The following is a 23,141-nucleotide window of genomic DNA, read 5'->3' on the forward strand; positions in this document are numbered from 1 at the left end:
AATTACAAAACTGTCTTGAACAGAAGGTTCTTTCACTGCAACTAACTGGACTAATTTGAGAAAAAACAGAAGTCTTTACCGCTTTATTAATTTTAAAAAGTTTAAAAAGTGACAAAATAGCACTTATTTGTAGCTCAATAAATGACAGATCGTAATCTTTAGGCAAAATGAATCATGTTGCCAGATATGAACTCTCATGGGTATAGCATTTCCACACCGTAGAACGTGGGGTTGCTTCAGCCTGCCCCTTGAACTGGGCCATGTCTAGTTTAGATTGATTCTCTTCTTGTTAAATTTCTCTGGCACTGAAACATTGCAGCCCAAAACTCCTCTGCAGTATCTGCTTTATACAGTGGCTAGGCAGATCACACAGAGCTTGGCACAATCTTTACCGTGCCTTCAGGAGACCTCTCTGTAGCTCACAAGCAGCAGGCTGAAAACAGCAATACACAAAGTTCAGGACTTGAGTTTGTTGACTCCAACTAGGCAGTATCAGACTCAGGGGCCTAACCTGATACCAGGCAGTTGACATAGGGGATACTCTGCTCTGCCAGAATTATTGAAACTACCAGCTACTGATGAATGCTGCTTGTGTTGTGCCTCAGTACCAGGTCCTCCTGCCCAGCGCTGACTGAAGTGGTGCAAGTTTGGCAGTGCGTGCCCCTGACCACTGTGATGAAAGTAGGGATGGTGCCTCTTGGGCTGAAGTACACCTGCGTGGCTCCAGCCAGTGCTGCGTGCACTTAGGGACATTCGCTCGAGGATCTCTGCATGGCTCTCCACTGAACGATGCATTATGCCAAGGAGAGTTCACACATTAAAGGAAGAGTAAGTAGCTCATGAGCCAGATCCAGTCTGTGCATCTGTCTAACTCCAAACTGATTTATCAGACTTCATTGCAGGTACTCTGATCAGGCAAAACAGCAATTTGTAACAGACTTGTAACACACATGACCAAACAGTTTCTCCATTTGACATCATAAATTTTGTGCCACGGAAATGTGTTGTTCCATTAACATTAACAACCACAATGTATGTTAATGTATACTACTGTGAATACGGAAAAGCAGGTTTCAGGAATCATGACAATTAATGGCTGGACAACTCTGTTAATCACGATGCAGTTATATAAGGACAAAACTTTTATAGTATAAGGCATGAAAAAAAAAAAAAATCCAAACCCAGAGATTAAAAAAAAATGTAGGGAAGATAAATGTAGTGATGGCACATGCCATACTCCTGGGGTGAATATCTTATCAGTTTGGACTGATTAAAAGCAAAAATGTGCTCATGAGCTAAACATATTTACATTGAGGAGGTTTCTAGATTATGTATTCATCCCCTCATTAGGAGTTAAGTAATGAAGATGCAGAAAATCAAAGGGAAAGGGACAGATGAAACAAGAGTCTAGCCTTCAATTTTTGCTTTAAAACTTTTCTTACTTTGAGGCTTCTGATGTAGAAGTTTAGACAAATGATAAAATGTTCAACTTATTTTCTGAGTAGTTGGGGAAACAACACTAGACTATTTGTACACAAATGACTTTGAGGCATTTTGCTTTTAATTTGCATACAATTCCTTAAAGTGAATTCCACATGAAGAAGGGTGAGATACAACAGAGCTCGTTTACCATTTCACAAGTTAACAAAACAAAGTAAACATCTGTCCTTCTTATTAACTAGCTTCCATCCCTTACTCCAACTTGTCACTTCCTGCTGCAAGTGTCCATGCCGAATAAATGCATGGACTAGTTCCAAACTCCACAGATGTTCACATGTGGACTTCAGTCATAATACTGCAAATTATAACAGCAAGAAAAAAACTGAAACAGAAAGACTTTAGATGAGCTTATATTCTCTTAATGTTTCCCAAATGAAGACCCAAAATTCAGAGTAAAAAAATACTTCAGTTGTTCAGCTCAGCTACTCATCTGACTGTGGTTCCTCTGTGGAGCACATAGCTAAGGAGAAAAAAGAACAATACTTCCTGTCAAATAAGAGGGGGCATTAAATCAGAAATAGAGAGGTCTCAAAATAACTGTGCTAAAATGGACTTCCCAAACATATTTATCTGGAACACAAGTGGAGCATACTCTTTCCTTCTACATACTGATAAAGTTTTCTAGCTATACAATTTCCATACAGAGTTGCATTTGACCAGGCTTTTGGCTTCTTTCAAACTGGCAAATATCATCCTGATCAAAATACATTTCAACAGTATTATACCTACAATAAAATATTGGTATGGTGCTAAGGACAGCATCATCTTTCTTCATGATTTAATGAGACCAAATAATAGGTTAAACACAGGTTGAAAGGGAAGCAGTAACAAATCTGTCTTGCAGATCTTTCCAGAAAGAGATGGGAATGTGAGGCTATTCAGGTAAAAAAAGAGAAAGAGCCATAAACCGCAAAGATGCTGGACCTACGAACTGCAGCAGAAAATCCCTATCACTAGAGCTGTCTTTATTTAGGTCTTACAGCAATAAACACCAATTTAGCCTTCTGCCTAGAAATTTACAGGAAGCCTTTTTTTTTGGTGTAGGAATTCTTAAGACTGAGATTCTGTGACACTGCTAACAGTGAATTGAGTGGAAAAAAAATCAAATCAGTTGTGCTGAAGTGGAAAATTACAGAACAGTGAATTGCATGTCTCTGATAGTAAACATTTGCATACACACACAAGCCTACAAGTCACAGCACATCTGTTGATGCCAGTGATTCCATTTGGGATTTGCCAATTTTTTCCTCATGACTGTGGATTCTCCAGCAGCTCTACTGAGTCTGAAATATGTCAGTACCAGAGAAGAGACTCTAACAATAAAAATCTTTGTACGCTTTAATATTTATTAATTCTCTAGTCATTTTTTGCTATATATTGAACACTAGTGTGACAAAATTCCTGATAATTCTATCTCATGCAGGTAACTTAAATGAGGAGTTAGCACTATCTAAACTGGTAAACCTACCACTAGGGGGGGGTTACTTTTGAGTCTACAAGACAAGTATTTCTGCAACAATGACAACTAGGTGGGTATGCATGTAACATAACAGGCTCAGCTGAATGTACTTGGCAGGCATCTAAATCACAGCACAGCCTTCAGACGGACTAGACTGGCAACATCCTTTGACCTAAATAGACTTGACGTTGTTTAAGAGGGGTTGAGTGGAGTTGCAGGCATGTTGGAAATTGTTGCTAGGAGAGATGGTGTTTCTGTAGTTAGTCAAATAGTTTAGCTTTTGCTAGTTAAAGTTGCTGTGATTTGTGTTCTTTCTTTGACAGGGTAAAATGTGTTACTCACTCTACCCATATTGCTATTGTTTAGGTCACAACAGAGATATTGAGAGCATACCGTACCTTTCTGCAGTTGAAGACAAAGATTGCTGATAGATTGCTGCTATTCCTTCTCTGCAATTCCTTGGTGAGTACATTTTCATCAATACCAACTATGAAAACAAATTCCCTAGAATCCAGATTTTTTAAAAATATATTACAGGAAGTCTACTTGTAAATCACTTATTCTTTTCTCCTACAATACCCACAGGTTTCAAAACAAAAGAATTATAAATGAAATTATTAAAAGAATAGCAAGACTTGTGATAGTCTTTTGCTGTACTGGGCATTTCCCTTTTTTAACTAACATACATTCTAACAGAAATCCCACAGTACAAACCAGATAACTTCAATTAAAAAACAAAATGCAAACTATTCAGTCTAATGTTAGAGCATGTGTATGTGTGTATAATACTGTAAAAGTAGTCACACATTAGAGGTATATAATTGAAACAGCATTTTCCTTCATGAACCTGCTATTATTGAGGCAGTGACAAGGTTTCCATTTCTTTGTTTTCTGAGCTCTTTAAAGAATGGCTATTGCCACATTTTGTAAACCTAAATACTGTACAAGCAGAAGCTTGTTAGTATCAGGTAAGGAGTAATACTACTAGTGCAAACAGGTGCAGAGACAATTCCTCCAGTTTTGGGGTGAACGAGCTATATAACACTGAAAGAGGACAGGCATCTTCTTCAGACCCACACTCATGCGTGTTTCTCCACTCAGACATACATCCTTCTCCATCTTGGTCTTCTTTTTACAAGGGTAGTTGGGGGAGAACCACCAGCTCATGTGATATTTATCATATGAAAGATTTCTTGACTGTTTTCCTATTAATATTATGAATGTTTTATAACAAGTCAAGGAACGATAAATACCTCAAGCATCAGGAAAGTGACAATAATACTGACTTAGTATCTTTAGTAAAAAGTGAAACATTCTCTCCTGAGTCAAGAAAGGAACAGGAATGATGAACCTAACACTGTACCATTATTTGATCATCATGCACCTCAGCTGACCAGATGAGAAAGAACAAGTGTTTATTGCCCTCTGCTCATCCAAAGTTACGACAGGCAGTTTATTTAGGTAAGTGCTTGGCATACCAGAATGTTGTCAGAGCAGTTCTCACTGTACTGTCCCCCTTTAGCTTATTTCTTTAAAAGACAAGGGGAAAAAAAAAAAAAAAAAAGGAAAAAAGGAAAAAGAGAAAAAAAAAGAAAAAGGCCAAAAAAAGAAAAAGAAGAAAATCTCAGCAGGTTAACCCTCATCTTCTCTGAGCTCTGTAGGTAGAAATTTGTATTGCTGTTGGCGGATCTGAGCCAGTTTTTTCCTTGCCTCTTCCAGCTCTCTTTCCTTCTTCAACATTTCTTCTTGGGCTGCAATGATCTAGAAAACAGAAGCATGAATTATGACAACAAGGAATACCGTCTGTACAACAAGATTTCTTTCTCCATGACACCAGTCACAGCTAGCCTTGAGCATTCTCCAGAGAAGCACCAAGTTTTAATTACTTCAGCAAGAATTGCTCGAATTTTTTTACATTCCAGGACTACGCCATCAAGAACAGTATCATATTCCCACTTGTTTCTTAAAGAGAACTAAAAAAAGAAAAAAAGAATCTACCAGCATAGTTTTACCATACATCCATGACAGATTTTATAGTGCTGTGCTCCCCCAACATTCATCGGGGTGAGGGGTTAGCACATGTAGTAAAATTGAACACTCATTACTGCAGGTATCCACAGTATTTTCCTGCATCTCAAAATGCCAAAGGAAAAATGACAGTACTACAGACATGCAGAAATGATAAATTTAAGTATCTTTTAAGTAGTGACCACAGTATGTGGTGTTCCTCATTCACAACAGTGAATCCAGAAGTTGGTACAACCTCAAAGCCTTGGAATCTATTTTTAAATACTGTTATTATTTCCCCATATTTATTATGGTCACAGTAATGAAGTGTCATCAGTTCTTAACTCTCACTCTCTATTTCTTTGATTATATACATAAAAACTAGTGTTCCATTAAGTTTTGGGAATATTTAAAGTACATAAGAGGAGTTTGAAAAGAACCATTAACTTAATCAGAACAAACATAAAAGATACTGGACAATGGTAACTGCTATTATGGTAAATGCTCAATGAAGAAGTGCAGACATCTTACAGCATATCACTTTGCTGTTCCATCAGTGGTTACCTAACAGTAAGGCATTAAGTAATTTATCATAGATTTCTACATAGATTTGTCCAGCCTGCAATGCAGCAGATGGACATTGTAACACTATGCTACATTTCTGTGATAGTTTTTCTCTGCTTTACTTCTTGGGTGATTGTACCAACCTGAGCAATGCCACCCACAAACTTTGTTTTGACCACAACGTCATCATCCTCTGCTTTCCCAAACGCTGCTTTTTGGGCCGCCCTGACAAGATTGTCTGATGCTCGCTTGACAGCATTCCCTGCAGCCTTTGGAAAAGACAGAAGAAATTTAGTAATAACAAAAATGCATAACTAACATGGATTCATGTAAGCATCAAAACTAAAACATCTTTGCTTGACTACACAGGAAAGGTGTGTTTTGTTTTGTTTTTCCCAGTGAAAAGCAAATTAATCTTTCAAAATCAATGGTACAGAGAGGAACACAATTCCTTTATTTAAGAAGCTGGAAGTTGGGAAAGTCACAGATGAGATTTATTTGTCCCCCTACTCTGAAATAAGACAGTGGATGAAATCACAAGTTATGTTATGCACAACACTAATAAGTTTGGGGTTTTTTTTTGAGGAAGAAGAACAGAAAGTGAAAGCTAAAGTATAAAGTATAAAGAAACATTTTAAGGCAATGAAGTTTTAAATTAATAGACTTTCATCAGGGCAAATTAGCCACTTACACAGCCATGATTATCTCACATCTAAACTTTTATTTCCTTAAAAATTCTCAGATTTCTAAAGATAAACAGTCAAACATTTGTAATACATCTTTTGTTGTCTAAACCGAGTAGTGTCAGCAATTGTGCGTCAAAAGAAAAAGGTAACTAAGCTACCTGCATTGACAAAGCTATCTCTGCTATGCATATTAGCAGTAGAAATTCCACACTGCACACTCAGTAATGACCATGTCCACAGGCACTGGTGTAATGGATATAGAGGAGGATACCAGAGGAGCGGCCTTGGAATCTCCTACTGTGATGCCCATGGCAATGACTGGAAGAAGAGTCCCTGTCACAAACAAAATGCAAACCTCTCTTCTACTAAAGCTAAAAGATAGAGCTGGCACCTTTTTTGAAGCACTAAGGTCTTGGAGACCATTGGCTAGGAAATATCCTGTGCAGACAGGTGACGGTAGTATAGGGCTCAGCATCGTAAGATCTGGCACTGAATTTTCTCCAGCGTACTAAGAGCTGGTGAAAGTGGTGGAAAGCTGCCTCTGGGAGAAAAACAGTCCGTGGTTTAATGGGTACTGCACATGGTGGTGTAAATGAGATCTTTCATATACCACTGGCAGTCCTTTAAATTTGTGAGTCCCAGGTAAGTCTTATGTCTGATATTTTGTATTTTAAATTGGTTGCTACACCAAAATTGGACCTATGCCTCCTTCTTGGCTCTTACTGGAATCCTCCTCCTTTCCACCTCTTTATCTATTCATCAATGTCAGGACAGAGAGGAAAAGAAACTTCTGGGCTGATGTGGACTTAGCGCTAAGAGGGGTCACGGGTCACTCACTCTGAGGGACTGACTGGGAGACCTAGCTATGTTTGCTACTCAATTATACATACAAATACTGAAAGGTGGGCCCCCAAATGTATTTCAAGTGCTTTAGCAAAGAAACAGCTTTAGAGAATGGGACAGAGCACCATTCAAAGATATTTCCACCTCCTGAGCAAGAGGAACACCTAGATCACCTGTTACCATGGGTAAGTCTTCAGTGCACAGTGGAGTGCTATGGAGAGGTATCTTACTGAATTATGAAGAATTTAGTTGAGATACCAGAAGCAACATTTTATCACCACTCCTGCAGTAACATAGCCTGGTCAAAGTGACCCAAATTTATTGCTACTCAAACTGACTTCTGTATTGCTGCACAGTGGTACTTTGTACCAGGTACTCTCAAGAGCAACTGAATGCTTCATGAAGAGAAGGATGTGAATGGTTAAATCTTGCTAGAACCCCTGCACTGGGAAGGTGCCTGTCCTGTAAATTAAATTTGAGATGTGTGCTGCAGGAGTGGATTTGCATGTAATTCAGCTGTTTGTACTGTGTGGATTTAAACCTGCAGAAGCAGGTTGGGACAGACATAGGTACAGCTGTCCTAGCTTAATCTACTGCCCAGGAACTGTTAATTAGACTGTAAAGGTTTACATGGGGTCAAGGAGGACTGGATAAATTAAGAGGAGAAAACCACTGAGATTTACTAAAGATACAGAATCTGCATCCAGCTTGGGAAGTTCCTGAGTTGAAAATGGTTGGAATCTAACAACATAGTAGAGAATAGTATCATGTATGCTTATCCTTTTCTTACTTGCTTCCCTAAGCATTTCCTAGTGGCCACTGCTGGAATCAGGATACAGGCTGGACTTAATGAACTTTTGGTCTGATCCAGTAAGGCTGTTCTCGTATTAAATGCTAAACCCTAGTACCTAACAGCAAATCAGTCAACACCAACAATAAACAACATTAATGCCTTCACAATGGGCAGAAAAAGGGTAGTGTTGCAGCGTTGTGACAGGCAGTGAGAGAGAACAGTAGAAGAGTTCTCTGTCGCATGGTTCCTGATGTCCCCAGGTGTCATATGTGCTGAGAACACTGGTTCCCACACAGGCCACTAGCCAAGACAGCCTGCTCTCACATGCTGGAGACACACTGGCACTAGGAGGGGAAGCCACAATGGACCAGCTCTGAACCTCCCCCCCAGTCCTATTCCATATTTCCAGCTTCATCTCCCTTTCAGTTTAACTCTCTTCCCACCTGAAATGACCCAAAGACAAATTATTTGAAATTTGCTCTGCTCAGTCTGGAGCTCATCCAAAGAGATTGGAAACATTTCCATTTGTTTCATTTAAGTTTTAGAACAGACTCTGTAACAGTGCATTCCAAGTTAGCATTCATGGGAAATGCAGTTCCAATGTCTTCTCCCAAAGCTTGCAGTTGTTTGTGTGGTAGGAAACAGAAAACTAATATACTCAAACTCCTGAACTTAAGCTACTGATTAAAGCTATGCGAAAACATTTGTGTGGGGGCCAAAGCCAGCTGAAAAGCCTCAGTAGTTTTGGCAAATCCACCAGTAAAAATATTTGGTAGACATCAACTCACTGGTTGTGCTATCATAAAGGACATTATTTCCAAGTGCAAACTGCTTTTCCCTTCATTATTCCTTTTGGGACTAATATGAAGCTTGGTAAAGTGGCAAAGTTCAATTTCAGTCCGTGCTTAGGCTTGTTTCCTTTTCACATTCCCTTCCAGCTTTTCACATTCAATGTCTATTTAGTAATATTTGCCTACAGTGACTGAGTACCCTTAATTTCCTGGCAGAGCTGAGAAAACACAGTCTCTAGTACTTTATTTTGTTCGTGTTTCTATTATTTGTTCCACATTTAAAATTCCTTCAGACCCATCTTGGCATGTGGATATTAAAGTGCAGGTTGCATTACAGTCAGAACTATCTTCCAGTTACTGATACGTCCCCCACAGACCCTTCACAAAGTCAATCTATATGAATCTACTATAAAGCACTTAAAACCGTCTCATCCCTAGAGATAACATTACCACTGTTTTCTATAGAAACAAACAGATTTTTCCACACACTCATACATTTATTTTTTCCTCCTAAGTATTTAATCCATTCCTCTTGCTCACACAGATACTTAGTCATATGTATTTGTTGGACTTGGTTCTACCTATCCATACATGAACCGTTATACTGAATGTCCATTAGTAGCATCTGTACAAATAAGAGAAAAAGGGGAAATTTCACTATCACCAAAGACACTCCATGTTGATGGTATGAAAAAAGGAGCTGGAATAGTTCTTACATTCCAGGCTCAGCCTGCAGAACAGGATGTCAGAGAAGGCTGTAGTAATTTTTAAAATGAACACCCTTAAACAAAACTTCTGAAGACATTAGATTTTACCCGTTGTAGGACAGTGTTAATCCAGTAACAGTTCAGAGAAGCTCAATATGAAATGGATGGGTAATGTAAAAGGGAACCACTTTCATGTAAAAAAGTTAAATCAGACTTTAGTTGAGTGAGAAGTTGCATCAGTTTCTATTCTTGTTTTTGTCCAACAATGATTCTCCATTTTAGAAATGTTCTATCTACAATTGCTGTTTCTTGACTCCTAGAAACAAAGGAAAACTGACCACAACCCAGGCTGGCACTTAGGCAAGTACTTTGTTGAACATATGCATAATCTTGCAGAGGTCAGAAGGATTCTCATGTGCAACCAAGTTAAGTGTGCTTACCTGTTTGCAAGCTCACTGGGAGTCTAACTGAATGCAGAATAATTGCAGAGAAACCAACTCTACTCAGTTGCTATAGAAATGCATGTAGTAAACGTTCTCAGCTCATGTATTCCCGTGGCTTATCACGAGTATGAATCTATCAGTATTGCACCTAAACCAGGGCTTGGCACAGGCCAGTCAACATTTGCATCTCTGAACACCTTTTAAAAATGAAGAATAAAACAAGCAGTGAAGTGAGCTGTAGCTGCTGAATAATGACAAATGCACATCACTTCACCCTTGATAAATGAAAGTGCCCCAGAACCCCACAAGGAAAAAAAAACTGAACAGAATTCTGAAAATTCAAGAAACTATTCCTAAAATTCAGGGTTTGTTCACGCAGTGCTAAAACAGCATTTACATAGCACTACTATGGGTTTTCAGTAATTAAGAACACAAGTACCTGTAGTCTCCTCATGGCTTCAGAGTCATGATCAGCCTTCACTTTGCAAGCCACAAGCAACTGTGCTGTAGAAGCTGCCACTTGTTTGGCAGATGATATGAGCTTCTCCTCACTAGCGTGGCCTTGTACTGAGGCATTAGCTGCTTCACAGAGATTGCTGGTTGCAGCTGCCACCATTCGGGCCTAGAAGACAGTAAAAAAAAAAAGTCACTGTGTATTCTCACAGGATATTGTTTCTTCAGAGAAGGTGCTAGTTTCCCTTAAGAGGAGGAGTTACTCACAGCGGAAATAAGTCCCTGAGACCACTGTCCATCATCAGCTGCATTTGCAGGGATTGCTCCAACCTGAAAAAACAGTTCAGAGATGGCTTACAATGAGACAGAAAATACAGTTGCTTTGTCTCAGATTTAGACAAACAGTAATCCATGAAAAAAGGAAACACCTGTGACTGTGGCCAGCACATACAGGAGCAGAAAATCCAACTGAAAGTTAGTTGTCAGTGTAAGTGTGCTTCCAACACACACCTGCCTGCTCATGTAGTGTCCAACTTGGTACACTGCTTGAATTGCCCCATCCTTGGAACATGTATAGAAGTCCCAGAGTAATGATTGTTGCAGCCAAGACTTTGGCCTAAGCAACAGTCGAAGTAGTAGCTCCTATTTCTGTCTCCACAACACATCTGGATTTACATCATTCCTGAATCTCTTCTGACTCTGGCACTATGGGAAGGTACAAACCAGAAAGGTCCACAGGGAAGCCCCCTAACTCCCTTTGTGCCTAAAATGGCATTTGAGGAAGGCAGCCCATTTTTCTGCATGGATCATCTACTGAAGTGTTCGTTTTTGGGAGAGAAGGTGGAAGATGTGAAATATGAACATGGTCCAGAAACTTGTTGCATTTTAAAAGAAATGGTAACAGGGATTAACGCATAATCAGGATCCCAGGGATCAGAATCGAATCCTTATGTGTAGCATCAACATAAACAGAAGATGTGTTCTCTCATAGCTATGGTGACATGTTTGTATAACTGAGAAATCAGTTATACAAATGAATTCACTACATCCCTGAACTCTTTAGGTTTCAAGGTTTTCTTGCCTAATCATCCCCAGAATATGTATTTTAATTAGATCACAGATGCAGGAGTCTGGCTAGTGGTGTCTGAACTGTGTGTGTGTGCACATGTGTAAGTGAGTGAATAGGAGGGTGGTGTGGAAGAAGACAGACCAGATCCAACTTCCCAGATTTCATCTATACTGCAGAAATGGAAATGGTTGCCTAACATAAAATTAATTCTTTTCTAGCAGTTCCACAGGGGAAAGTAGTTTCACTTAAAATATCTTTAGCAAACTCTTCAACTACAATATTGCACCAATTTGTCCTGTAAAGATACTTCCACAGCCTTTACTAAGCAATGTCAGAAATTTATTTTGGACAAGAACGTGCCTAGTCTGCACATATCCGTGCAGTTGGGTAAGAATTTCCCACTGCCTCCATACCAAATAAAAAGGTCAGTGAGGAATCTAAGCCAATAGTCAGTACCATTTACTGTTCAGTACTGAAGTGATGGATGTGGAGCAGATCAAACTTGTCTTTCCCACTTACATGCCAGCCATGCTTTTCTGGGAGGAGTCCATACCACATGCCTCAGAAGGTTTCTTACAAAAGCAAAATGTTTCCCCCCAATATCAATAACAAACTCTTCCCACCAGGCAGGTTGGAGCCATTCACTATGGGCAAGAATTTGGTCAGTCATTTTAGAAGCCAGCTTCCTGTCCTTCTGGCTGACCTGGAGATACAGGCTGCCACAATAGTCAGAAGATACCCTGTAGTCACAATTACCTAAGCGCTAGTAATTACTAAAGAAAGAAGAGAAGGAAAACGGCTGAGGTCTTCATTACTTCCGAAATATATTAATGGCTTTATTTATTTGTGAGAAGTATCATAATGAGAGGATGTGCCATAAACAATTCCGAAGTTGGATGTTTCATTACATTTTCATTTTGGTTGGGATTTATTTCTTCCCTTAAAGAGCACAGTATTATTTGCAGATCCTCCAAGCAGGCAAGAAACTATCAGTAAAAGCCATTTGCTGCAAAAATTCCTGATCTTTCAGCAAGTTAATATAGAATAGTGATGGATAAAGCAAAACGGCTAAGTCAGTAAAGCAGGCTGAAGAGATCTGCTAATATGGCACTATATTTGACAGGTGTGCTTCTATTAGAACAGCATGCTACAGCTTTCCTCAGACAGATTAAAGTAGTTTTAGCAATTATCTGAACTTGGATGGAATAGGATGCAAGCGCTGTTAACCTCAATCTGAAAGACACAAATAGAAATGTATCTGTGGGAGCAAAGAAGTGAAAACTACCTGAGGGCGATTCAGGGCTGGTACCAGGATAGAAATACTTTCTGTATTATTCTGTATAACTTTACAGTGGTGGTGGTGAGGAAAGTAAAGCAAGCTGTATATCATAATGAAACTAAATAAGAACAGGTCTTATCACATTAAAGCAGACTGCACAATAATCTAAGTGAAGCAGGTAAGTAAAAATTCTCATTTTTCTGGACTGTCTCCACAGCCAGATTTCAATGGGTATTAATAATATCTTGTTTTATGCATTATTGATTTAAGTTCCATAGCTACAGCTCATGGTGGGTCTTTTCAAAGAGTTACATCACTATTGTTCTGAAACAAGTACTCTGTGCTCCTGTTGGAACTAGAAGCACAAGCTCCCCAGGAATCCTAGCTGAAGTAGACAGCTCAGCGCTTTTGTGACAGGATCCATGACACTGTCTGCTCAGAATAAAGAATTAGATGAAATTGGAAACCATAACTATACAACAACAATGATCCTATAACAAATTGTTCTCACAGGAAACATATCTGATGTTCAGATTTTAAGTTTCAAAGTATATTAACTGGGAAAAAAACCAGTGATGGATATGAAATGAATTACAAAGACCTCAATCCTGACCAGACCAAAAGGACGACACATGTTATAAGCACTCTTTCCGTTGGTCCCAACAATAACTACAAGCACGTCCACTTAGATGTGCTGAATTTGCATACAGACCTGTGTCGCCATCGAATCAGACAACAAAACATTGAGGGCACAATTAGTGAGGCCCTTTGCTATTCTGGTCCAGAGTGGTATTGTATACTGTGACGTTTGGTTTTGGATCCACAAGCTGTCTTGTGGGACTATACATTATTAGCTTGAATCACAGATCTTCATGAAATGAAAAAAAAAATACCCTCACAGACACAAAAACTCCCCACAGCTGAAACATCTGAAGAGCCAAACACTTGATTACACTTGTGAGGTTTAACTAAACATAATTGTGGTGTTTTGGTTTTTTTTTAAACAGAACCAGGCCTGGGCCATGTACTGTGATGAGCAATGGAAAGATTTACATTTTCATTAGTCATTCCCAAGCTCCTTTCCTACTGTTTTAATAGAGAACAGTTAAGAGACTAGATGCAATTTTGATGCTCTCCCCCCCTACTGTTGCTACTTGTCCTGTTTACCCACCTTTCCCTGTGCCACCAGTTCTCTCTGGGCTGCTGAAGCTGACTTCACAAGGGCACTGGTAGCAGCTGCAATGGATTTAGCTGCTTCCAGGATCTGTTCTTCAAAATCCAGTGTCTCATCTGCTTGCTATAACCAAGAAAGAACAATGTCACACATTATTCACCTGAAAGCAATTGTATTTTCAAGATTGAGGACATGTACAAAGTGAGACAAGAAGATTTTGGAACACATCAGTAAATTCAATCAGACCTATAACACCATTTTCTGCAATGGAATTTCATGTGGACTAAAGCTGGAAGTCAACATAAGTGAACTTAAATATTAAGTTGCCCTTGTGGCTGCTCACACGTGAAATTCAGTACCAGACAAGATACTTAAAGAATTGCCTTCAACTTTCTAATACATTACCTCCACTAGGTCTACTCAAAACTACATTCAGAAAAGTGCAGGTCTGAAAAGAAATTTCCGTTTTTCCATACCAAGATTATCTTTGTAGAGCTATAATACTGGCTTCCAGAATTGCTGAACTAGGTAGAGCATTTTCTAAATACTTAAAGACTTAAAGCATTAAAAAATAACAGTGATAAATGTATATTGTCTCATTAACCTGTACTAAGAAATGTAACGTAGATACCAAGCAAGTGCATAGATTTAACAGCTTTTGGTAAGAGCTGTCATTTCACAGAGAGCAGCATTGTGAAGCGGTCCAGTTTAGTCATCTTGGAGATATGAAGTTCCAAAGGTCTGTCTGCCACACTTCAGCCATCCAAACGTGTCTTTCAACAAGCATGTGCAAATAGAGAGATCAGCTGTTCCTAATAAGGCTTCTTGCTATTTAAAACGCAAATCTATTGTTCCATAAAACAACTTCCCTGACTTTCTAATAATTTAAACAAACACTGAAAACATTTATCCATTTAAGCATGCTTACTAGCTTCTGAACAGTTAACAAAATGGAGATAAATGGTTATTGTTATTTGAAACAGAACCAGACCTAGGCCAAGTATTCTGATTGTTTTTTGTACAAAATAAACCAACAGAATGTATTTTGTTTGTGATCAAATCACAAGCCTACCAGAATCCAATGCAGTATGACCAGTAGGGCTAGCGGATACAATACCAGAATAGACCACCTTGTGAGAGATGAGGCTTTTGAAATACAGGTTTCTTCCAACTTATGCAACCACAGCATTCTTGTGTCAAAAACTAACTTTAGGAACACCAGCTAAGTGGGCTTTGAGTTAGAAAACTGGGCACTTCAGTTGCAAATCTAAGCGCATCCATCTAAATTTAAGTCAGGTTTAGTTCTCCTGTTACTGCAATCTGATGAAATAGTAGTCAATTACAAAGTAATAAAAGATAATTATGAATAATTACAAATCATTACAAAATGGCACATCAAGCAGTGCTCAGTCCTACAGCACTTCCATATAACTGCCACATAATTAAAAGTCCAGGAGATGAAACCATAGCATCCATAGACACCAGAAAAACGGAATGATCTGAAAATAAAAACTAATGTGTAGATGAAGTTGTTTGGCATTTAAAAATTCTTCTTATCCTTTAGAAGAAGCTACCTAATTCAAGGAAAAGTATTTGTCTTGCCTTTCTATTGGGCTAATCCCATCAACTGAAGCATATGTCTTTGTAATAAGAGTATAAAAAATGGCTTTGTAAAGTGAGCAAGTCATGTTCCACATGAATTTTTGGCAATGCTTGCAACGTAATATCATAACCGTTATTTTATCTAAGTGGTAATCACATTGGTCCTGAATTTATGCAAGAGGCCTCAAGTCTTATGTATAAAACTCTTACTTCAATCACGACATCACAAAACCAAAGTGACTAAATGGAATTCAGTGAGGTCACTATCAGATTTCTTTTCATTATTAAAATAGATGTATTGTTGACTTTGATTTAAGTTGACTAAAGACTTAAACTGAAACATCAACAAAAGTACCACTGGGTGACAGTCAATTTAACAAGACTGTTATTGGACTTTTACTTATGTCTAAGGCTCCATGTTATTTAGAGCTTTTAAATTTTCATTTCCAACATAACAATATATATTACGTGCATTATTCTTTATATGTCAGCACTGTCAGGAATTCAAACTTAAGCGAGGGAGCGTTTCACTATCTCCTTATTTATTATAAAGGAGGTGTTGCTCTTTAGTAAAGTGTAATAAAATGCCCATGGCCATACTCTGTTCTATTAGGCAGCTGTGTATGTACCCAGATGGTATTCAATTTGCAAAAAAACAGCCACCAAAAAGAGGCTGAAGAAAAGTAGTTGTTTGAACTGAGTTCAGCATAGTAAGTGGACTGAATGTTGCACATACGTGCAAAGCAAAAATTACTACTTTCAAAGGGAATGCAGAGAAATCAAATCTTGCATTACTGAGAATGCTATTGTATAATGGCTGGATTAACTTCCACCATGGAACAGCAGGTAAAGCTCAGCAGAAAAACAGATAGCTAAACTTCAGTATCTCATCAGATAACAGATTTCTGCCCCCCACCGAGTACCAAATGAATTTCTTTCCAAGTCTACTGAAATTTGGGGGGTGGGGAGAAGAAACCACAGCCCGAGTTTCTCAAACTTCCAAATCCTTTATTTCCTGTCATGTCACAACTTTTTATTTCTAGAAGAAAAAGAAAAAAATTTTCTGTTGGCAGTTGATCCCTTCTGTGGAGCAGCCTTACACAGCACTCAAACTGGAACTTCTATTGAGTTTTCATCTTTTCTAACAAATCCTTGTTTTCTAGTCCTTCCCTGCAGTTTTTGTTTCAGCATTTTCAGGTATGACTTCTAAGAGCTGGATACTCGTGTTTGATATGGGGAAGCGGGCACAAGGCTCAGTCAGTGCTGTGGGTATGTTTACCTGCCTGTACTCTCCAAAGAGCATTCCTTAGCAATAAGGACATGTAGCAGTCCAAGACTGAACACAGCAAAACGCCCTACAAGAGAAGTAATTCTTCTACTCATTCCCATATTAAAGAGTGTGTCCTGAACTGTCTTAAGTTCACACTCATTAACAGTACCCTCACAACATGTGTCAGTTCACATGAACTGCCTTCATGAACAAAGTTAGGAGCAATGATGTGATACATGGCAGAAAATTTAACTTTGTAAGATTTTAGTTACTTGAGAGGGCTACTTGAGTTTCTTTAGAAAACCAGATCTATGAGACAAGTGATTAGCTTCCTCTTCCTCAAGTAGCCCCCATGAAGATCAGCATCTCTTTTTCCACAAGCTTAAACTAATAAGCTGTTATCGACTATGTATGGGTATAAATGGATTGGAAAATGAAGTCACTGGAACACACAAACCAAAATTATTAGGCTAGCTACAAAGTCTGTAGCATGAATATCCTGAAAATGTGTACTGTATTTTAACCAGTTTTCTATAGAATCTCCATTATTAGGGGTAGCATAAATAAAGTCAGGGTTCATATGAGAACAAATGAGCCCTCAACCTCATTGCTAAACAGTAGAAAAAAATTACAAAAGACAAACCATTTTATTTTGAAGCAGCGTTCATCTTCTATTTCATAAAGAGAAGACCAATATGAGTAAGTTACTGCACTGAGCCATGGAAAACACAATAACTATTTCAGTGAAAGTCAGTTCTTGACACAGCTGCTGCTCACTGTCATAAAAGGCCCTACACAACTTAAAAGACCCTCCAAGAGCAACTCTACTGATGAAGGAGCCCTTCATGTATATATTTTAAATCAGATTAGGAGTCTGCAGGAAGTCTTCTAAACCTGCTTGTGAGTGAATATACTCCTTCATATTGCCTTCCACTATGTTAAAACCCCCGGAGACAGGGCAGGACACTGTAGGAATATGTTTGATATATAGTTGGATTAAATAACAACCTAATATATCAAACATATCACACAGAGTCCTGCAGAAAAAGGCATCCAGGTTTGATTCATCTTGGGAAAAAAAAAAAGGACAAACTGCTGAAAGCTAACAGCAGGGAATTCTTACTGACTACTAAAGACACTTGTGTTTGAAGGCATAAGCCTGCATAGAAGCATGAAGAGTATACCAACAGAATAGGGTAGGTACAGCAATGCTCTCTGCTGTTGTACCTCATCTACTGCACCTTTTTCCTTAAGTGTTCTTTTTCCAGTATTAGTGAAGCATGTAGTTTTTATTAGAGAAAATGTTTTTCTTCTTAAAAAAAATTACTGATTTGGGGGGGTTGTTATTTTACAGCCAGTAGCATATTTGTATAACAGGAGGAATATGTGGCTGTGTTGCAAGACACTTGACCCTCCAAAAATGGAAAACAGGAAGGAAGGAAGGAAAGAAAGGAGGAAGGAAAGAAAGGAGGAAGGAAAGAAAGGAGGAAGGAAAGAAAGGAGGAAGGAAAGAAAGGAGGAAAGAGAGTCCACACTCAGAAAAAACGTAATTGTATTTAAAGGAAGTATGAAGCCAAAGCTTGCTTAATAAACAATAAAGATCTCACTGCTTCACAGATCATTCCCCACCTTGAACACTGCAATGGGAATACTGAACAGGTTTTGTGTTATGGGGAAGAGTAACACCATCTACTTAGGAGAGTTCTCGAAGTGCTTGCAAGATACAAGCTCAGAAGAAAGACAGATATTAACAAGGTATCAATGGGGCAGTGGACTAGCGGACTAAGCATTTTAGGAGCACATTCACCAGCAGCCACACGACCAGGATTTAAAGCAAACATCATATGCATCATACAATAAAACATAGGCAGCAGTTAGCAGGTCTGTGTCTTATTAGAGATTGTTCTCTGGGATAAGATGATTCCCAGTAGTGGAAAATGAAGACATCTCATGCTATTGGTCTCAGCCTAAGACATCAAAGGGGTATGATAGGTGCAAAAATATGAAGAGAAAACGAGGAAAAGAACAACTAAAATAATCCAAAAGTATTAAAAAAATGAAGATAGTGGAACAAATGAGAAAAAACCCTACCTTCAACTACTGATTTTTTTCTTTAGAGGTAATAGACAAACTGGAACACACAAAAATGAAAATTTCAAGCCTACATCAAATGACTTCCACTCCCTGCCCCAATAACAGAAGCTTACCCCAAAATAGAGAATCAGTCACCAATTAATAATGATGAAGATGATGGATTTCCTGCATGCAGATTATTCTAAAATTACCAACTAAGGGCTTCTCTGCAAGTTCACTTGATGATGATTACTGTTAACCAAAGCAGGATGTTGGTCTAGCTGGACCAGCAGTCTGTTCCGTTGTAGAAGATGACTACTATTCCTGCATTTTGTAGACTAAGCATAAGAAAAATCAATTGTAGCAACCCCTTACCTAGTCTAGGCATTCTCACTACAACACTATGTAGTCAAAGATGAGCATCAGAAAGACAGAGCCTGTTCAAAGCAGGAAATTCTACTCTGGGAGGATACAAGCTACAAGTCTTCAGCAGAAAAAGTGGTATTTGAGCCACTCTGATCTTCCTAGTACCTTTGATGTGTATTACAATCCATATTGTGAAAGGGATTAAACATCTAAAAAACGATGTAAAGGCTGTTGAAATCCCAAATGAAACAAACAGTTGGATATGAATTTTAGTTTCAGAAAACAACAAATAAACAGACCAATAAATCACAGGCAGACTGGATACTCAAATTAACATGTTAAATGAGGAGCAGGTGTGAGATCGGTATTCACTGGGAAATTACAATGACCCTGGAGTGGCTTAGATGTTGGAAGGAAACTGCTCCATGGTTACTAGGCAACACACATATGCTATTGTGCAGTGATTGTATAGAAAAGGTGATGGAGGACTCTTCCTCTCCTCAGACTCAGCCTGTGTCCTCTGCTCTGTAGAATCTCATTATAAAGGACCATTTTTCTTTATAAACAAAATGGATGTACTTGTTAAAAAATGCAGGACAAAGAGCATTTCTTTTTCATGAGCTAATTTATTCCCATCACTAAGCGGGGGGGTGCGGGTTGAGGGGGTAGGGGAGAAGTCCTCAAAGAGTGAAGCTACCAAGAACTATTTCATCTGATGTTCCTGAATGACAAAATACCACCCTGCACTGAAAACAATGATCCAACATTTGAGGCCCTGCTTTTTAGTAAAGCTAATGAGAAGTCTTCCTTAGAAAACAGTTTTGCACTGCCAAAGCAACATAAACAGGGAAATAGATACATAGTCCTTTCCTGAAGTCAATTACACAGCCAAAGCACGATTTTCATTTTAAAGAGATGCAATTCTAGGAAACGTGGTAACTACTTCTAAAACCTGCCTGTTATTCCACACTAGGAAAAAGGTAGCAATTCTCTCTGTGATCCAGTCTTGTGAGCTATGCATACAATTGTAAATAACAGCAGTTTCTTAGATTCCTTCTGTACCATGTATGAAAATAGTTGGCTTAATTTTATATAATATATTCAGAGACACGTTTGAAATGACCTGGCAACATGCAACACTACTTGCTTTCATAATGAACTGTAATTTATTTTCCTTCAGGAAAATTAAATAGAAATCCTCATAACATATATCTGATTTGATACTGAAGCAGCTACTCTTTCAGCACGGCATAAAATGCTATGTTTTTAATCTTAGAAAATCCTGAAGGTCTTTTGCATTCTGCTGAATCCCTTCTCTGTTGCTGCTGCTTTCTCCTGCTATACTACACACATTCAGATGAGAACAAAGGGTCTTCAGAGGAAAGCAAGTGAGAATGACTTTTCACATCAGTAAAATGTGTTTGGAAACAGAAAAGTAAATAATCAACAGTAATGATACTGTAACTTTTAAAAGCATTTCTAACATTTGGCTTTTCCTCCTTTGCTTGCTCATGGCTGGTGCTTGACTCACTCCCTGAAAGGCATCTTTTTACCCTCTTCCTTCAGGGGTAAGTCCCATCCAGTGCAGTGTCTCGTGGCACTGAGACTGATGCAAGGTTTGATTGTTTATACCATTACCGTGGACAGTAACAAAGTATACACTGGTATATGTGCTATATGCATCTTCTGCTTTATTAACTTCAAAGAAACAATGGGGATGGACACTCACCTTTGGCTTGGCTCTTGGTTTCAGCTGCTCTAACTTCTTTGCTGCAGCCTCAATTGATGCTGCAGCCCCTAGTAGCTCTGTCTCCGCAATGACTGTTGGGTCTTCTGGATCCACCCACTCTGTCCCTGAAATTAATGGAGACGAAGACAATAACTTCAGAGCCACTGTGAGCTGCCATTCAAACAGGGTGATTTACAATCACACTTCAAGTGTCAAATACGGAATGCACATTGTAGAAAGCTGATTTTAGTACCATAATGGCATAAAAACACTGTCATTTATGCCACTGAGAGCAAAATGTAAGTCAGAGTGAAAAAAAGCATTTAGCAGGATTATTCTGTTATGAAAGTAACTTAATTAAGAACTGTGTAAGCAAAGCAGCTTCAAAAAGGGATACTGTCCATACTGGGAGCAAAACTAGTTGTCACTCAACTTTAGTTTATCAGAGCTCTAAGATGGTTTCTAACTTGACCAAGTTGTAAGGTACATTGAGAAATCTGACAGAATGGTAAAGAGGACATGTTATAGACAACAGATAATCATCCACAGCAGACTTTTCAGAGTCTCTTTTTTGGCAGTGGTTAGAGATGAAGCTAATATTGACTGAAGAAAGCATGCTCTTGGCAATGTGTTTCTAAGAGCAGTGCACAGAAGGCCAAAGCAGTTTCTGCAACATATCCAAAGGTCAACTTTTTTTTTTTTTTTTTGGTTGAGTTTTTGCCATTTCTCTTGGCTCAAAGAAATATTGTAGGTCCACAAAACGAATACTTGGCTGGAGGTGATCTCAGATTTTTGAAGTTCTCAGTGCATTGTTATTTTCAATTTCCTAATATTTTCTCTGGATGACAAGATTCAGAAAGCATCCATGTTCTGGATTGAGGGATGCAATGAAACAGCCAAAAGGAAAATCAGATGGAGAAAGAAAAGGAAACTAGACAGAAAACTTCTAAGTTCATAACTGCTAAGGGCAAGGGGAGGAAGTGGCATCACAGATAGAAACAGAAAAGGATGGGAAGCAGTGTATACCAGGCAAAGGAACACTAAGCTAGAATGAAAAAAAAAACAAAGAAAAATAAATCTCTTAAGGCCCTGTTAAACTTATTGAAACTGGATCAGAAAGTTTGGGTGAACCTAATATTAAAATATCAACTGAAACATTAATTGTTATTAAGGAGGAGCGACTGGGGAGAAGGATACTGGCACTTTGCATCAGGGATAGCATAACCCATGTCTGATTCATCAAACATCAAAGGAAATAGCCTTGAATGCTTATGGATCAACATTGCACTGGCTAAAGAATGAGGTCGTTTCCACTAAGGATGACCAAATCACAGGAGAATGCCAAATGAAGGGCACCTATTTATGATGTGCTGGGAGAAAGCTGAAGTACATGTAAATACTGTAATCCTAGTGAGATACATGTCATGCTGCCAATCCCTATCTAGCACGTATATATGTATTTTATACCAAATATCAAAGCATTACCAAAGACAATTTCTCAGCTGAAATGGTGTACAAGATGAAGGAATTCTATACAAAACCCTAATATTGACAGATAAGCAGGGAAAAAAATATTTTTGATACAGGCAGCACGTATAAACACAGTCAAAAGCAAACTTGTAAAATGTAGCCGCTCCTCTTCAAAAAAAGGCATTTCACAAAGGTGAAGACATTTACATTTTAAATTGGTTAGGAGACAGAATTTTATCATGTATCTAGGAATGAAAATTGGGAATGATTAAAAAACATTTTACTTTCCACAAAAAAGCTTCTAAAGTGAATAAAAAAAAAATCCCCTACAGGCAGTAAGTGAAAAAAAGAAATACGAAATGAATTTATATTTTAATGAATATGAATTAAAATGCAAAAAGTGCTGGAAATGAATGTCTCCAAAGATGAGGACAATAGAAAGATTTTTAAAAAGCATTTAGTAAATAGAGAATTCTGATATTGGCTTGGCTTGTTAGCAAAGGAAAACAGAAATTTTGAAACCAAGGAAAGTGCAGAAAAGGCCGAAGAATTCAAGAAGTTTACCTGAACAGCAAAAAAGCATAATGGAAATCACTGTTATATGAAACAGAGCAATTAGGTTACAATGTAGAGGGAAAAAAACCCATAAGAAATTAATAAGGGATTCCCATACATGAAAAGTGTTTAGTCAGGATTCTTTTCCAAGGAATGTGTATTGACAAAAGCAGGAAATAACCAAGGAAAACCTGCAGTGTATATTACACAGAATATCAGAAAAATGAGTATAATATTCTCTGGCCTAGATTAGGAACAAATGATTGAACAAATATGTATTTACTAGAAGCCTTTGTTGGAGGGGGCAG

The 23,141-nt window shown here is 38.4% G+C and overlaps 1 protein-coding gene across 1 annotated transcript in view; it reads right to left on the reverse strand.

The window, feature by feature from the left end:
* Positions 1-4,591: 4,591 nt before the first annotated feature.
* TLN2 (talin 2) overlaps positions 4,592-23,141 on the reverse strand; it is a 115,915-nt gene continuing 97,365 nt past the window's right edge. The window contains exons 51-56 of the mRNA XM_010571713.1: positions 20,809-20,933; positions 13,766-13,891; positions 10,514-10,576; positions 10,233-10,415; positions 5,674-5,799; positions 4,592-4,720 (exon numbers count right to left, since the gene is read on the reverse strand). Of these exons, the coding sequence (XP_010570015.1) occupies positions 4,592-4,720; positions 5,674-5,799; positions 10,233-10,415; positions 10,514-10,576; positions 13,766-13,891; positions 20,809-20,933 (752 nt within the window). The remainder of the gene's footprint in view (positions 4,721-5,673; positions 5,800-10,232; positions 10,416-10,513; positions 10,577-13,765; positions 13,892-20,808; positions 20,934-23,141) is intronic.

Source organism: Haliaeetus leucocephalus, unplaced genomic scaffold (assembly GCF_000737465.1).
Source record: "Haliaeetus leucocephalus isolate CR32 unplaced genomic scaffold, Haliaeetus_leucocephalus-4.0 Scaffold339, whole genome shotgun sequence".
In the NCBI taxonomy this organism is placed as follows: domain Eukaryota; kingdom Metazoa; phylum Chordata; class Aves; order Accipitriformes; family Accipitridae; genus Haliaeetus; species Haliaeetus leucocephalus.